This window comes from Emys orbicularis, chromosome 1, assembly GCF_028017835.1.
Source record: "Emys orbicularis isolate rEmyOrb1 chromosome 1, rEmyOrb1.hap1, whole genome shotgun sequence".
Classification (NCBI taxonomy): Eukaryota; Metazoa; Chordata; order Testudines; family Emydidae; genus Emys; species Emys orbicularis.
In genome coordinates, this window is record NC_088683.1 from 178048921 (window position 1) to 178066802 (window position 17882).

The following is a 17882-nucleotide window of genomic DNA, read 5'->3' on the forward strand; positions in this document are numbered from 1 at the left end:
GTTCTCTATACAGGGTGGAAATTTTTTTTCCTCCTGAAAATTCTTTTGGCATTATGTATGTTTTATTAGAGTGCCACAGACCTGCAATGTCAATTATCACATGTTGAAATTATTCCCTGATTGTAGCTTTCAAGGACTGCCAGTTCTTAATTTTCTATATGCAGTATGTCCAAGCAGATGCTGTAAGAGAATTCACAACACAAGCTCCTTTTAGTCCCCTACTGCTGAACAAAGATAGTTTCTGGGCCTAAGTAACAATTTGGCTTCCCTCTAACAAGTAGCAGTGTGTTATGTTGTCTGGCTACATCTCTGACTAATCCGTCATAATCAGTTTCTGTTTACAGTTAATTATTTCCTAATGTACAGTTCTTAATACCATCATAAATAACTCATTTCAGTTATGGTTTCAATTAATCATACTTTATTTACAGTTTTGGTTTCAATAACCTTACAGTAGGTGTGTGAAAAGGCAAATGTTATTTTGCAAAATTACAACATGAAGATTTTATGATGTAAATTGTGATGACTGGCTGGACTTCTGATAGTTTAAAATATTACATAAATCTCATTGGTGAAGTTTAGTAAAAGATAATGAAGTGCTACAGTCTTGTTGGCATTTGTATCATTAGAACAGTTTGACTAATGATTCGTTGGCTAGCAATACTGACAAGGACATTGGCTACTTATAACACTGTCTATATAAGCACAATCTACTTTTGTGTCAAGCTTCTTCCCAGTAATCAGCTTACACTCTATTTACTTTCTGTATTAACCAAACCTGCCGTGACACTGCTTGTATAGGGTCTTATTCATATTGTCCTCTTAAAAGCCTGAGGACTTCTGACCCACATGCCTACCTACTGTGCTAGACCTCTGGTACCGTAACCATTTTAAATAGCGATTTCCTTTTCTATTCTTCTGAATCACAGGTGGTCTCTGTGCATTGAATCAGAATCATGGGATTGTTTGATAAGCTAGCAGGATGGCTTGGCCTGAAGAAGAAGGAGGTTCATGTTTTGTGCCTTGGGTTGGACAATAGTGGCAAAACAACTATCATTAATAAACTTAAACCTTCAAATGTAAGTAGCCTCAGTTCACTGCTAACTCTCTATTACCAAATGTTATTGCAAGGTTGATGGAGGAAAAAAGTGAAGGTCTGTTTATAAGCTAAGAAAATATAATGTATACAAATACCAAAAAAAAAAAAAGCTTCAGTCCATTTGCAAACCTGGCGCGCGCGCTCGCTCTCTCTCTCTCTCTCTCTCTTATATCTTTTTTTTTTTTTTTTAAATTGTGTTTAAAAAAACCACCACCACCACCTACTAATATGCCTAGTGTCTTCTCAGATCACAGGATAAAGAAGGGTTTATGATGGACGAGATTAGAAGTGGGCTGTGGAAACTGTTTTTATTTTGAAGAAAAAAATATTATAGTTTGAAACTTTAATGATTTGGGACAAGTACAGTTTTACTGCAACTAGCACTTGTCTGTAAACATCATTATCTTTGTTTTAGACTATTAATGATTAAAGATGATGCTACATAACTAGGAAATTAAGAGTGAGAATGCAAAACTTTTATGGTGAATTCAGCATTGGTACTTTCCAAATTAATGGACTGTGACCATCAGATGTACTAATCCATTGCTAAAAAGAGAGTGTGAGTTCACCATCGATGTTTTGTGTAACTGAGTGTGATGAAGGGTACATATTGCTCTTTGATATGGTTTGGCGATAGAACTGAATGACATTTGGAGTGACTATAGCATTGAAAACTGGAGACTCTTCCCCACCATTTTATTTCCATGCATTCAAGGATTCTGGTGGGTTATGTGTAGCCTGATGTAACCTTAACTATCACTAAACATAGTTTGTTTCTTAATATCCTATTATATATTTAAATGAAGATTGATATCTTAGAGGAGACTTTTTAGCAAAAGCATGTCATATCAAGTTGCAATTTATAAAGGTACTGAGAGTCTAATGTTTCTTGCTCCAGTAATTTTGCTTCTGATAAAATGTAATTGGATCTATAAATGTAAACTAGATATCTATAAAATTACTTTTTAGCAAGATGCAAGCTACCACAACCAGCACATTATTATGTTTCTGGCTTTGTTCTCAAAAGTGATGACCTTGGGATCTTATTATAATATCTGTTTTTATAATATGCCTCAAAACAGTGCAGTATCCAGAGTATGGGTCAAGACTTGAAATTAGCACTAAGATATGGCAGTGATGGGCACAATAGAAAACCCTAAAATAGATAAGCTAATTATATGAGTAAAGCAAGTAGAAACTGTCTCCTCCTGTTTACTTCATCAATCACATTATGGTAGTTATTTGTGAATGTATTGTAAAGTGAAAATATGCAATAACACTATTTTATTAATTTGTTAAAATGTAACAAACTTCATTAGATCAGAGTCCCTGAAAACTACTAATTTTGATAAATGAATTAGTTCACCTGACAAATTGCTCTGAACTGTCAGCTAATCATCAGAGTACAAAGCCAATGAATATATTTCAGGCTGAGCAGTCACCTTGGAAAGAGAGCTTGAGAGAGGCATTTAAAAAAAAAAACTCCCTTTTTTACCTGCCAGATAGAATTTTGTTCTCCACTGCTTAGTTATAAAATTCAAAGAAGTCATCTGTAATTTCTAGTATAAGATATCCTTAAAGGAAAGTTAGAATCATAGAATATCAGGTTTAGAAGGGACCTCAGGAGGTCATCTAGTCCTGCTCAAAGCAGGACCAATCCCCAGACAGATTTTTACCCCGGTTCCCTAAATGGCCCCCTCAAGGATTGAACTCACAACCCTGTGTTTAACAGGCCAATGCTCAAACCACTGAGCTATCCCTCCCCCCATGTTGTACCTTCTGTGTTCAGTGCAGAGTCATGACTTCTTAATGATGGAAACTGCTGGCCAAACTACTACTTGTGGTGGTGAAAATAACTTTTTTTTTCATAACTGTTTTAAATATCAATAAACTAAGCCAGTTTTAGTGTATATGTGGGGGAAAGCCAGTTGCTTGTAAATATCTTTTATAAGATTTTAGAGCCTCCTATTTTCTCAAATAGCTGGACTCTTTGCAACCTTGTTATTGTTTTTTTCTGAAAGATTCTGTCATATTGCACCAACTTTCCAGAAAAGTTGCTCTGGTAACCAGGCTTTTTGTTGAGCTGTGGTGCTCTGTTTTGTCCCAACCTTCCCTTCTTTGGTAAACATGGTACTTTCTTTGAAGTGCTCTGGTAGTTGACTAAAAACTAGGTCAACATAAGAACCTAAAAATTCAAGCTACTGCTTCCCAACGTAAATAGGTTCCTGCTGTAGCTTGTGATAAAGAATATTAGGACAATATGTCCTCACTTTCTATTTAAAAGTGTTGAGGTATAATATACTTCTCTTTGGGTTGAAACTGTGACCTCCAGAGGGTAAAAATACTTGGATTCTTTGTACTCTGACCTCATTGGTAACTCTTCAACCCAGAAAGCTATCACTTTCTGTGATAGTATGTTACTTAGCTCTGGTCAGTATGTAGTCTGTACAGAAACTATAAATTAAAGTTCGTTGCAAAAGCAAGAGAATTCAGTATTAAGGCTGAAACATCCTCACTCCCGAGCCTTGGCCATAGGTAATACAAGGTCTCCATTTTTTTTGCTAGAAAATCCAAAACTTGGATCTTGAGATCGAGGAAATCCTGGGAAAGTATGTTAAGTACCTGCCATGTCCATCCAGAGGTCTTCTATGTTACTCAAATGTTTCCTGAATATTATATATTGCACCAAAATTTGTGGGAATATAAATAATTTAGAAATGGTTACATTTCAGTAGCTGTGTTTCTAACTTAATGAGTTTGTTGTAAAACATGAATTTTCTCTTTTTAAGGCTCAAACTCAAGACATAGTTCCAACAATAGGATTCAGTATAGAAAAATTCAAGACATCCAGGTAACACTACTTTTGTGTACACGAAATTAGTCTTTCTCTTTCAGTGTGATGTAATCAAACGTGATGATGTGTGGTGACGTAATGAAGTGTCATTTGAGTCACTCATGTTGCTGTATCATAATATGTTGTATGTACTAGTGCTGCTCTCTAATGTGTGAAGAGGCCAATAATGTTTTGCAGTACCGCATGCGAGACTTGGCTTTGATTCCTGGCCTCACTTATAGAATCAGTAGGGCTGGGACTCTACCGATTCCGTGTGTGTAGTCTTTAGGCATGTCTCAAATTGCTGAATATTAACCTGTACTAGGTTAAGAAGTATCACTGAGATACTTTGAAGGGATCTCAGTCTTCTCTCATTAACTGAAAAATGGTGGCTGTAGCCTTGACAATAGGAAAGCTGCATTGTTTAAAGTCAGGAAAAGAGGGGGAAATCATCAGTTTCAAGAAGGATGGTAGACAGGCAATTGCCTCAACACACCCCACTTGTGTGTCTAAAAAAATTGAAAAAATATGGGAGAATAATGAAAAACCCCTAATGTAACTTGACAATATTTTGAAAAAGGTGTGCAGGTAGTCTTCAAAGTAATGTGGCCTATTGGTTGGGAGACCTGCAAGAAATTCATGAGTTTCTTGCTTGGACTGGGATTGATGGGAGTAATATTTGTAATTGCTTTGGGTCACCTGGTATCACCTACAAATCACAATGCTTTGACCACTGCTAGGAGAGGACAGTATACATCCTTCTGTATTGCTGTCCTTTATCTGCTTTTTGAGTTGGTTAGCAGGGGAGGTGCAGAGTGGCAATCACATTTTCATACATAACAAGAGTGTTTAAAATGCTTTCTTCAGTTCTGTATTAATATGCCTAGTAAGGAATCTGTCTGGTCTGTATTGTTACAGACGTACTTGCTTACAGAAATAAATTGCCAAAATAAATGAAACAGGCATGATTATATTGTGTTATTTTGACAAAATATGCAGAATTTTAAAATATTGTGCACAGAATTTTTAATGGTGCAGAATTTCCCCAGGAGTAATAGATGCATGCCTTACTGTATCTATACACTCCAAATATGTAAAAGTCAAAATGGCTCAGAACTTACTGAGCTGTAACAGACTGTGAGACCCAGTGATGATTCAGCCTCATGATATTCTGAATAAAAAAAGCTCTCAACCATGCTTGTAGCTGTTTCCGTCACTTCACACTGATTCAACAGACATGTTAGGCTTCAGAATGACATACACTGACAATTCCTGGAATCTTCTTATATAGCTAGGTTTTTACACTGTGCTCATCACCATAGTACCTGAGTACCTTCTAGCAGTGCATTAAGCAATGTGACTGCACATCAGTCATGTAGTGTTTGTTCTCTCATCCTCTCCCAGGTGGAGAAGTGGAGTGTCTTGTTTTGGTAGGGCTTTAGGGTTATTGTTTTGTTTGGGGATTTTTGCTTAAATATAGGTGGTGGTGGTGGTATGTATTTATGTTAGAGAAGGTAAGCACAAAGAAATGCAGTTTGCACTTAAAGTGAAAGGTGGTGAGGTTTGTGATGGTCCCTAGTTTGTGAAGGATTTCATTCCACAGTCTCAGACTGGCCCCTGAGAAAGTTCTGTCTACCGCACAGATAAGCTTTATATGCTCTTATTGTAGAAAGTTCTCTTGTGCCAGAGGAGCTTAGTTGTTGACCACAGTCAAGTGTAGAGATCAGAGGACAGCTTTGATGTATTCATGGTGGCCTGTGTCGCTGAGAAATGTATTTACTAATCAAAGTTTCCTAAGTGCTGAAGACTTCATGCCCTAGTGCAGGGGTCGGCAACGTTTGGCACGCGGCTCGCCAGGGTAAGCGCCCTGGCAGGCCGGGCCAGTTTTATTTACCTGCTGACGCGGCAGGTTCGGCCGATCGCAGCCCCCACTGGCTGCGGTTCGCCGTCCCGGGCCAATGGGGGTGGCGAGAAGCCGTGGCCAGCACATCGCTCGCCCGCGCCGCTTCCCGCCGCCCCTATTGGCCCGGGACAGCGAACCGCGGCCAGTGGGGGCCGCGATCGGCCGAACCTGCCACGTCAGCAGGTAAATAAAACTGGCCCGGCCCGCCAGGGTGCTTACCCTGGCGAGCCGTGTGCCAAACGTTGCCGACCCCTGCCCTAGTGTATCACTATCACAGGGGTCAGCAACCTTTCAGAAGTGCTGTGCCGAGTCTTCATTTATTCACTCAAATTTAAGGTTTTGCATGCCAGTAATACATTTTAACGTTTTTAGAAGGTCTCTTTCTATAAGTCTATAATAAATAACTAAACTATTATTGTATGTAAAGTAAATAAGGTTTTTAAAATGTTTAAGAAGCTTCATTTAAAATTAAATTAAAATGCAGAGCCCCCCAGACTGGTGGCCAGGACCCACACAGTGTGAGTGCCACTGAAAATCAGCTCACGTGCCGCCTTCGGCACGCGTGCCATAGGTTGCCTACCCCTGCACTATCACATTGTTGTAGTCTGGCTGCGAAGTGATGAAGGCGTGAATAACAGAGGCCAGGAAATCGTTCACCAGGATGCGTTGAAGTCTCCTAATCAACTGAAGATGATAGAAAGCATTCATCACAAATGCTGCTATGTGAGAGCTTAGCATCAGCAAGGAATCCAAGAGTTCTTTCAAACTACAGACCAAATTAATGAATTCTGCATGAGCACCTTCAAGCAAAGAAGACTGCATTGTGGCTGCAAATTCCTCAAAATGTTTTCTTCTGCCTACCAGCATCATTTCTGTCTTTCTCAGGTGTATTAAGCTTGAGCCAACTGTCCAATCACATACCATGAGCTGTCCAATCACTGGGGTATCTTGGTGATATTGGTGTGTGATTGAAATATGACCATTCATATCATTAATATTGCCACTGTTAGACAATTGCAACAAATCTTGTACAAAGCATGTCATGCAAGATGTCAATGGAAAAGTTATGATTTGCTGAGTATGATTATCCTGTTTATATTCATGTATCATTTTTGTACCTGAAGTTATAAATATTGACTATATACTGGCATCTTACATATGTGCTGTATTCCTGGGCACCACCTACCAGATACGATTTATATCTAGTACTCCTGGAGGGATTCTGCATGTCCGCAGAAAACACCCCCCCCTCCCTACAGAATTCCTGTGCTTCCCTGCAGAAAATGGCAGGGAAGCCTGGGGGTGGGGGGGGGTGACCATTGGCACAGTTCGGGGGGGATTGCCCCCCTCCAAACAGAGACGAGGCATGGGTGGGGGGGGCACACAGGGTTTCGTGCCACTGCCTCCCCCTCATTTCTGCAAGCGCAGAGCTGCCCAGCTGAAGGAGGTTGCGTCTCGGCTCCACTGATTCTGCAGCTGAAGGCTGCCTCCTGGGTCTTAGTGAAAGTCATGCTCCCCTTCTGTGTGCTGGGAGCCTTCCTGTTTTTTGTGCAACAGTGAGTGCCCGTGGTGGGGTTGGGGAAGTGGGGGTGGGGGAAATGAGGGAAGGGACGGTGTGGGGGGGGGGGAAGAGGTAGTGGGGAAGGAAGAGGGTGGAATAGGGCAAGGGGAGGGGAATGTGGGAATGAAGGGCAGGGGCTGGAGAAGAAAAAGAGATAGGGGAATCGCAGGGGGGAATGGGAACCCGGCATGCGGTGTCCCTTTGGCAGCAGCTGGGGTTCTCCCGTTAAGCAGGCCCATTGAACCCTCACCCTGACAAGCCCTACCCATCTATACCTGGACCCCTCAGACGAGCTCCCCACACTCAGATCCCCACCTCTCTGATCCCCAGTCAGCTGCGCCTGGACCGCCACCCAGACGCTCCCTGCTGAGCCCCAGCCACCTTCACTTGGATCCCCTGTAGAGTCCCATTGCCCCTGCACCCAGAAACCCCCAACAAGCCCCTGTGCATCCAGATCTCCCACTGAGCCGCCCACATCCAGATTGCCCCACAGAGAAACCACTCCCCCCACACTAAGTCCCTCCACACTTGGATCCTGCTGGGCTGAGCCTGCCCACCCGCACCTGGCACAGAGGGGCAGGGCCCCGGGATGTTTCTGGGGCAGGCCCAGCGCTTGAACTGTCAGGGTCAGGTGCAGCCCCACTTCCGAGTCCCTGTGCCGGGGAATGTGGGGGCTTCAGGGCGATCTCCCACCTCAGTATAGCCAGTGGCCAGTGTTCCCCACTGCCATGCTGGAGCCACATTTATTTATTGGCAAATAAAATTTGCAGAATTTAAAATATTGTGCACATAATTTTTAATTTTTTGGTGCAGAATTCCCTCAGGAGTAATCTAAGTAGACAGCTTTGTATTGATGGCCCATCAAAGACACTTAACTCTCACAATGGGCCACAGAAGAAACTCATTCCGCCCCGATGGCTCCTCCTGCGTATACTTCAGGCTCCAATAGGCCAATCACTACCCCATGTGAGTCATTAAGCCATGTAAGGACATGTGATATACTCATGTGACCCTGGACTCCCTCTTGTGCCAGTAACTTTCCATAGACAGGGCTGTGAGCTTTGTTTGAAACAGAAAATTTCCAGGCACATGGCAAAGAGTGTAGAAGACTCCTGGGATGACTTCATTTTGCCTCTTTCTTGCTCTGATTTTCTTGATTGTGGATTTACAGCTAAAAGGAGCATATTGGACTATGGACTGAGAACCTTCCAATCTTTTGGAAGTTACCAGAGAAACCTGACAAGCCAGCAGTCTATAACATCACTGCTACAAACCTGATATAAGAACTTTGCAATTATTATATGTATATACCTCTACCCCGATATAACGCTGTCCTCGGGAGCCAAAAAATCTTATCGCGTTATAGGTGAAACCGCGTTATATTGAACTTGCTTTGATCCACCGGAGCATGCAGCCCCGCCCCCCCGGAGCTCTGCTTTCCCGCGTTATATCCGAATTCGTGTTATATCGGGTCGCGTTATATCGGGGGTAGAGGTGTATTATCTACTAACCATTGTAACTCTCTTCTTTTCTTTTATTAATAAACCTTTAGATTTTAATTACTAAAAGATTGTCAGCAACGTGATTATTGGCAGGGCCGGCTCTGGCTTTTTTGCCGCCCCAGCCAAAAAAGCCTCCTGCCGCCCCGCCCCCCCCCCGCCGCCCCAGGGGAGGGCGGTGAGCCCCGGCGGCCAGAGCGGGGGGGAGGGCGGCGAGCCCGGCCGGGGCTCCGCTCTCCGTGGCGGCCAGAGGCTGCGCCGGCGGGAGGGCGGAGAGCCCCGTCGGGGCTCCGCTCTCCCCGGCGGCCAGAGGCAGCGCCGCGGGGAGGGCGGCGAGCCCAGTCGCGGCCCCGCACTCGGGCCAGAGCGCCGTGCCGCCCCCCTCCAGGTGCCGCCCCAAGCACCAGCTTGGTGGGCTGGTGCCTGGAGCCGGCCCTGATTATTGGGTAAGATCTGAGTTATATATTGACCTGGCTATGTGGCTGATCTCTTGAGATCAGAAGAATCCTTTGTTTGATAAAATTGGTTTTCCGTAATCGCTCATCATAGAGTCCAGTGTCTGGCTGGAATGCCTAAGAAGACTGCATTTTTGACTTCCTGTTAACCAATGTGGTGAGACAGAAGTTTACTTTTGTTATTGGCTTGGTATAATCTAATAATAGAATAACCGCAGGTGTGTGGTGAGTCTGCCCTATTTCTCAGTAGTCTGTCCTGAATCTGGCATTCTCAGCTGTGACCCACTGAGGCATGGTGACAGTGTGGTCGTAAGTGATGTGTATATTACTGACACTTCAGTCTGTCATCTGGTCAGTTCACCTAGCGGCTGCATGTAGATGTTGGAAAGGCCTGGAGAGAGAATTATTCCTTGTGGGACTCCACAAGTGAGAGGTCTAGTGGTGCAGGTGTAGTTTCCCATAAATACTCTTTGAGTCCTTCCTGGACGGATGCACCCAAACCATTTTAGTGCATTACTCTGTAACCCTGCCACTTCTCTCAAATGAGATGGCAGTATCTCATGGTCAACAGTATCAAATGCTGCGGAGAAGTCCATGCGGAGGAGAATGGATGTCTGCCCTCTATCTGTTGGCAAGAAGAGCTCATCCATCAATGGCACTAAAGCTGTTTCAGTTCTATTGCCTGGCCTGAATCCAGATTGTGCCAGGTGTAGAGTATTCAGTTCAGTTAGATGAGCTTGGCCTTCGGTAGCTTATCTGTGAACGTGTTTAGGAATATGAGGTTTGAGATTGGGTGGTTGTTTTCTAGAACCAGTGTTGATTGGACTATTACATGTTTGAAGGGAGAAGGGAAGATTCCTTCTCTGAATGATGTGTTGGCTATTTTGGTCAGGACAGGAGTGGCACCAGATGCTAATAGCACCAAGCCAATGCTAGTGGCACCAAGGCAAGAGGGGCATGGGTTGGATTCTCAAGTCTTGAGTTGACTCTTTTTGGATGTCCAGAACTTCTTGATGAACAAATGTACTGAACTGTGGGAGTGCAGGTGGAGTGGATCCATGCTGTTTAAGAAGACTTCCCAAATGAATTTTTCAGGAAAGTAAGATGACAGTACTTTGCAGCAGTTGATGCTCGATACTGGTGCAGGTTGTAGGCACTCAAAGTTGGTAAAGCAGTTTGCCACCCTGGATAGCAACTTGGGGCTGGATGTGGCAGCTTCAGTGGAGGCTGATAGAAAGGTTCTCTTGGCCTGTAATACAGCCCAACATTTGTTTTGAGGAATTTGTTTGGTCCCGTGTGTATCAGCCTTTATTTTCCGCCATTTTTGTACTTGAGTTTCCATCCCTCTCTTCATCCAGCACACGGTGTCAGAAAACCAGTCAGATCCATGTGGGCGATTAGTAGGAAGGGGCTGTTTGGGGTCAGCACATCAATGGTGGAGAATAGTGTACAATGATGATGACTCACCCAGTCTTTGACTCCCTGCCGTGTGGATGGAGTGCTGTTGTCCTTTAGCAGGCTTTGGAATATATTGGAGTATGAGAGTCTTTTTGGTCAAATCAGGATTACTGGTCTATCATGTTGCCTGCGAGCTGGAAGGTCTCTGACCACTGCTTTAATGAGGCCATGGCCCATCCAAGGTGGCTAGGTTGTGATGACTTCTGTCTTGACATACAGGCTCCAGCTCAGGTCCAGAGTAAACCAGCCGCTTGGTTTAGACCTGAGATGACCTGTGAAACTCCTAGGAAGGCAAGTGAGGAGATGAGTTTTGGGGCTTTTTTGCCTTGTAGCCTTGTTGATTTTATTGATGTCAAATGATGAGTAGTCTGTGGGTATTTCACCACCATTGCCAACAAGGCTTCTTTATGAATCCTTGAGTCTGTGGTGGCCTGTAAACTAGCATAATATCTGTTAGCTTTGGCTCTGGTTTCTAGTATAGGTGTATGAATTTGAATGAAGTTGTCTTTCTTGAGGGACCTCTGTTGCATTTGAGGTTTGCAGAGAAGATTAATACAGTGCTGCCTGCCTTCTTGTCTTGTTCTGTTCTGTGATGTACTGATTATCCTGGAGGAATGGGGTGGACTAGCACAGGGCTCCTGGTGTCATCCAGCTAGGTCTCAGTGATGCAGCCTTTTTCAGGTGCTTCATCACTGGCATAGTCACGTATTGTTTCATTTTTTTGCTAATGTCAGATCTTACATTAATCGGCATCAATTTTAGTTTGTGTGGTTTGTGCTGTCTGCTTTTGACCTATTCCTAGATAATGATCCTGTGCAGTGTATGGGTGATAGATGTCTGGAGTCTGGTTTCTTATATCTGCTCTTCTGTTTTCTTGGGCTGTTCCTCCCAATTTGAACAATGATAAGTGAAGTGGATTGTGTCACGGAATGGTCCAAGTTAAGGAACAGTTGTCTTGTTTGCTAGATGCTAGAGGAAAGGCAGATCTGTTGTATATCTTTTTGGTGCAGCAACCTGCTTGAGTCCTGGGAAGGGGAGGAGCTTGAGCAATGTGTTCCTGGAGTAGTGTTGGGTGTGCTGGAACTGTGGTGGCATACCATCAATGGAAATCTTGCCACTGTCACTATCATTACTAGGTAGGCTTGAGCCCCACAAGAGAAAACGTCAATGTGATCAGATATCCACTTTCTGGAAGTATACTATCAGTGTTATGACACCCCCTGTTGCTCTTACTTGCTTTGGGAGGGAGATGGTTAGTTATATAGTGGCCTTCTGACCAGCAGGTGGTTGTGAAGGTGAAGAAGCAAGGCTGGGGCTCAGGGATCCTTCTTTGTAAGAGAGGAGAGCCTTGTTCATGGGGGTGGTTCCTGTGCTGAGGGGCTGGGAGATTACTCACAGCTTCACTTTCACCTTTTAGAAAATCTTCATTTCTATTTCTAAATTTTCAAGAAGTAAAAAGTGACCAGAGGTCCCTTTCCTGCTGCTTCCTGTTGTGCTGGCCATGTGTGGGGCTTGCTGGAGCTGGTTCCTGCTGCTGCTACTGTGTCCTGCTGCAGAGAAGGAGGAAAGAGTGGTCAGAGGAGTTAGAAATCTGGCTCATTTAAGGGCTCTAAGGAACCTGGTCAGTTTCCCTCTGTAGACAATCCCTCATACTGAACTTAATACAAATAATGTCAGTAGGCTAGCTTTGCCCACATTTTGCTTAACTTCATTTATATGGATGCTTCTTACTTGATTCCAGAAGTTGATCAAAATGTTGTTTTGTAACTCTTTCATAAGTGGACTTACGATTGTGCTTAGTGTTCGGGTTAAATGTTGAAGATACAGTAGACCATTGTCTGCTTTACTATTGGGTTTCCCCAAGCAATTCTCAAGTGTTGAGCAAGTTAAAATATTACATTGTAAGGATTCTTTCTTGAAGGATAGTTCTGCCCACTAAAGCCAATGAAAGCCATCTGTGCATATTAAGGCATGCCATGAAATTTAAAAATCACACTTCCATCTGAATTTTATTTACTTACTATTACACTGTTACTGTATGATTGACATACAGAAAAACATTTCGCTCCCCATTTTTTCAGGTTGTTTACTTTTTGTATTTGACACTACTTTGTATAGTCAGTTATTTTCCCTGTTTTTTTGTGTGGGTCTTTCACAAAGCAGAAGGGGGAAGAGAAAACATTTTTTAATGGGAAATTATGATTGTACAACCACCAAAACTGGCAGGAAGGTCTGGGGTTTGGTGTCATATCGGAAGTTTATTTTGATTTTTTTTTAAATTTACCATGTTTTAAGTTAACTGTCCATTTAAAAGTGTTAAATGAAAATGAGGAAAATATTTTTTTGTTCTATGGGATCTGTACCTCACTCTTTCTTCCTTTTCAGTTTGTCTTTCACGGTGTTTGACATGTCAGGTCAAGGCAGATACAGAAACCTGTGGGAACATTACTACAAGTGAGTAATTTTTTTTAAATTTTAAAACATTGCTGTTAATAGTAGCTAAATATTTTTTTTAAAATCTGGACAGAGGTATAACAAGTTATAAGAGCTGGGAGTTGATGCTAGACATATTCGGACTGGAAATAAGGTGCACATTTTTAAGTGAGGGTATTTAACCAATGGCACAACAATCATTGTGGTGGATTCTCCATAACCAGAAAAATTTAAATCAAGATTTGATATTTTTCTAGAAGGTATGCTCTAGTTCAAACAGGAATTAATTCACGGAAGGCCTATGGCCTTCATTATATGGGAGGTTGGACTAGATGATCATAATGGTCCCATCTAGTTTTATAATATATGAAAATTTAAAAGTGTGGTTTTACCAGCCTCTTTGATTATTATTAGTCCTAAAATTTATAATGATGGCTTTATAAGCAATTTAGATGAGTCATGAAGGAGTGTGGTTCCTATGCTACTACTGTTACTAATAATATTGTTCTTAAACAAAGGTTTAAGCAGCATTCCACTTCTAAACTAATTGGTTTGGAGTTATCTAGTGCTTTATAATGGTTATGGTAGTCTCCTTAAGTATTCTTGTACTGAGACATCAAGCTTGTGTTAGATGTAGCTATGTGTTTCTGATTAATCCATAATACTCGCTGCAGGTTTATACTGGATTGTTAGTATAAATAATTCAAAACTCATCTCACTTAGAACAATAAAATATGGGATAAGAGAGCATGTGGAGATAGAAAATAAGGAGATTTATGAACAGTTGGTAGCAAGCATATGTATGGGGACTGGTTGTCAGTTCACTGAGGGCAGCGTAGAAAAGGAGAAATTTGAACACTTTAAAAAAAAAAAAAAAAAAGTTGGGGAATCACAGAGGTAGAGGATGGATATCTTACTGTTTTCCTGACATTCATATCCACTTTATGAGGCCTGGATGAAACTAAAAGATGCTGATTTACTGCTGTTTTTGTTGACAATTGTAATGCAAAGCTTCAAAGAATGAGGCATCTATGTAATTATCAGGTTACCGTACTAACAAATTGTATACCTTTTATCCTATATGTTGTGGCAAAAATCAAATAAACGCACCTAATAAAATTGTGCTGTTCTTTTGGCATATGCCCTATCTTTAGATTTTTTCCATTTTATTTCTTGCTGATATTAACATTTGAAACTCTTTTTTTAGTGATTTCTAGCTTCTGAAGTACTCTCAGTTCTTATCATTCATATGAATATGAAGGCCAATAGTGAGCAAGACAAAAGTAACCTGAATTCTCCATTTTGAATGCTTGAATGTTGATGTCTTTATTATTGATAAACTTTGCTGTAATATTCTTTATTGTTCCTCTTCCTCTTTTCTTTTCTTTTTTTTTTTTTTAAATTGGGGATTAGCATAGAGGCTTTTCCTACAAAAATGAATTGGCAGTTTGAGAAATTGTCAGATAGATGGCTATTTTGTAAATGTGCATTAAGGCTGGGATTTTCAAAGCAGCCTAAGGTTGTTAGGTGCCAAATTTGGATGGGATTTGGATGCCAAATTCCCAGAAGCTGCTTTGGAAATTTCAGTCAAAGTGTGTGATAGGAGAAACATCTTAATGCCAGTTTTTAATACAGTGATGTCCTATGTGGCAGAAAATCAGTGTGTGCGCAACTGGTTAGTTTTCATTTGTATCATGTCCACAGTTTGAGTATAGTTTCTTAGCAGTAACACTGACACTGACACTACAGTGCACTCTCATATCAATATCCTCCCTATCCACTGCAGTTTTTATCTATATGGGATTTAATTCCAGTTAAAAGTAGCATACAGAAAAGCAATATAATAAACTAGTAAAGATAAGCAAGACAGCCATTTTTCTGTGCTTGCAAAGTTAATCTATAGGTCTGATCTAGAACCTGTGCACATAAGTAGGTACTTCCAACTACTTGACACTTGCACTTTTTTCATATCTGGCTTACACCTCTCTCTTCAAGGGTACATAACTTGAAATCTGATTTAATGATGCATATGGTATCTTGACTCTTGAATATTGTCCCTGTTACTGGTTTTTTGTATCTGTGTGTGTGAGACATAGGAGAATCTTGTTTCTTTGTAAGTAAATATATGCTAGAATTGTAACTTCACTATAGTACTATTGTACAAACCTGATGTTAACACTTTATTTTAGTAGTTTTAGATAATGCTGGAACATTCACAACAAATATTAAGCATTTGCTTACAATTTATTTAACTTTTTATGCAATACACACCAATAAATGTGGGCCTAGTCATGCAATCTTAACTTGGCCAAATTTCCCACTCTCTTCAATGTCAGTGGTAGGTGATCAAGAATTGCAGGATTGGGTTGTATTGTGGAGATGAGAGGGTAAAGCATACTGGTAGCTGACCTTCAAGGAAGATTAAGATGTAGAGAAAAAGATTACAAAAAATTCAGTAAAATACAAAAATATTTATAGGGGTTTCTTGTATACAGTTCAGAAAATGCATTGATATACTGTTATAAACATTTTCAATTTTCCCTTTATTAGAAAGCAAAAATAACTCTCAATATTAAGTCTACAAAGTTGCTAGTTGAATCGGCTATGCATACTGAAAGTGTGTCTGCATTCTTGAAGATACTGGTGGTTTAGACCATAGGTTCTCAAACTGTGGTCTGTGGACCAACAGTGGTCCGCGAGCTCCATTCAGGTGGTCCGTGGATAGTTCTCTCTAAGGTGAGCACCTGGGCGGCTGCACACGAGAGAATGAAGGGCCATCCAACTAATTAGTGGAGCCGCGCAGGCATGGCTCCACTAATTATGTGTCTGGACCTTGGAGAAGATGCACATGTGAGGTGGTGGCCTTGGGGGGAATAGGGGATAGGTGGGAGGGGGCAGTGGGGTGAGAAGAAGGGGTGGGGGGAATTTGGGACGTGCAGGGCTGCGGCGGCCAGAGAAATAGGCGACTTTCCCCAGCTCCAGGGCAGCGGCTGCTGGGGAGAGATCCCCCTCCTTCCCAGCCTCAGCTCTGTGGCTGCTGTGGCGGGGGAGAGATCCCCCTCCTTCCCAGCCCCAGCTCGGGGGCTGCTGTGGCGTGGGAGAGAGGGCACATCCATCCAATTAGAAAGGTAAGACTACTGATATTAAAATGAGAGTTGTGTGCTTTTATTTGTAGAACAAAAACCTTAATTATTATTAAGGTTTTTTTATATAGCGCTTTTATTCAAAGCGCTTTACAATAGTTAGCTAACGGTACAAACAACATTTGGAGAGAGCATTAAGTGGTCCGCCAAGACCCTTAGCAATTTTCAAGTGGTCCATGAAAAAAAAAGTTTGAGAACTACTGGTTTAAACATTGGTATCTCTTCCATTTTGATTCATCTATGCAGACCTTGACAGAGCTTAATGACTCTGCATATACACAGTTGTTAAACTGGTTGTAGATGAGCAAAGTTCTTGTCTGAGTGGACTCTTAACAAGATTCTTTAGTCAAGGAACTAAAGAACTATGACTTGAATATAATTTTTCAAGACCATTTTGATGAGGTTTAACCCTTTTCACACTGGCTGGCCCAACGATGTCAGCACCCAATATTGCCACATTGGGTGTTCATGTGTTTCAGCAGAGGAATTGAGCTTTCCTGAAAGATCTGTGTACAACAAACCTTATGGGCTGTGAAATTGATAGTTTTCATAGCAGAAGTTACATTGTTAACCAAAAGGCCAGATTTCAGAAACTGGCCTCAACTCAAAGGTTTCTAGCAAAAATCTTCCCTGAGATTGTAGAAATACCTAGACAGCTCTGCATGGGAGAGGAGTAAAGAAAATATTTTGAAAGGCTTTTGTTGGTAAAAGTTTCTGAGAGCGCTTATAAATTTGCCTCTTTACTTTTCTATATTATGCAGAGAAGGCCAGGCCATTATTTTTGTCATTGATAGCAGTGATAAATTAAGAATGGTTGTGGCCAAAGAAGAACTTGACACCCTCCTGAATCATCCAGGTGAGAAAACTGTATTTTCCTACCATCTCCATATTATGTTGTATTGTTTTAAACATAGAAACTCTTGTTATTATAGACATTCTGCATTTTAAGTAAATTTCCCTCCTTTTTAGCCACTGATAGGAGCTAGAATAAAAGTAAAATGGAATTTGTATAACAAGCCAATATTTACTTCTGTTGAGGAGAACATCAAAACTTAGAACCTGATAAGATTCCTACTGACCTCAGTAGGAGCTGGATTGGGCCTTTTTTGATCAAGGTGGAACAGAAGTTAATAGTTGCTTTGAGGGACAGTAAATCGTGACATTTAAAAGCCTTGAGTTCATAGACAACATGTTTTTCATCTGCAATGTCTGAAAAAATTTCCATTAAGACCATGAATTACTGCAATATAACTTTTTGCTGTTTGGTTAGTGCTGTACCAGACCTCGGTATTGGCTTCTGAAGAGGTTAAAAACTAGAACTAGAAACTTCTTTTATGGCTTTGCAGCCAGAAGTAGTGATAGCTAAATGATGCCACAATTTCAACTGTCTAAATAGGGAGGGAGATTCATGATTATTTCTAAGGTTACATTTTGAAATAAGTTTTGTGGGGGGTTTCCATATTTGTTCCCAGGGGTATTGGAATTAAACCAGTTTACT

General features: G+C 41.5%; 1 protein-coding gene across 2 annotated transcripts in view; it reads left to right on the top strand.

Moving 5' to 3' along the window:
• Nucleotides 1-956: 956 nt before the first annotated feature.
• The window catches only part of ARL6 (ADP ribosylation factor like GTPase 6), a 41486-nt gene continuing 24560 nt past the window's right edge, over nucleotides 957-17882 (top strand). For both annotated transcript variants that reach the window (XM_065421748.1, XM_065421756.1), the window contains exons 1-4: nucleotides 957-1079; nucleotides 3889-3950; nucleotides 13194-13262; nucleotides 17146-17240. In XM_065421748.1, coding sequence (XP_065277820.1) covers nucleotides 957-1079; nucleotides 3889-3950; nucleotides 13194-13262; nucleotides 17146-17240 — 349 coding nt within the window. The remainder of the gene's footprint in view (nucleotides 1080-3888; nucleotides 3951-13193; nucleotides 13263-17145; nucleotides 17241-17882) is intronic.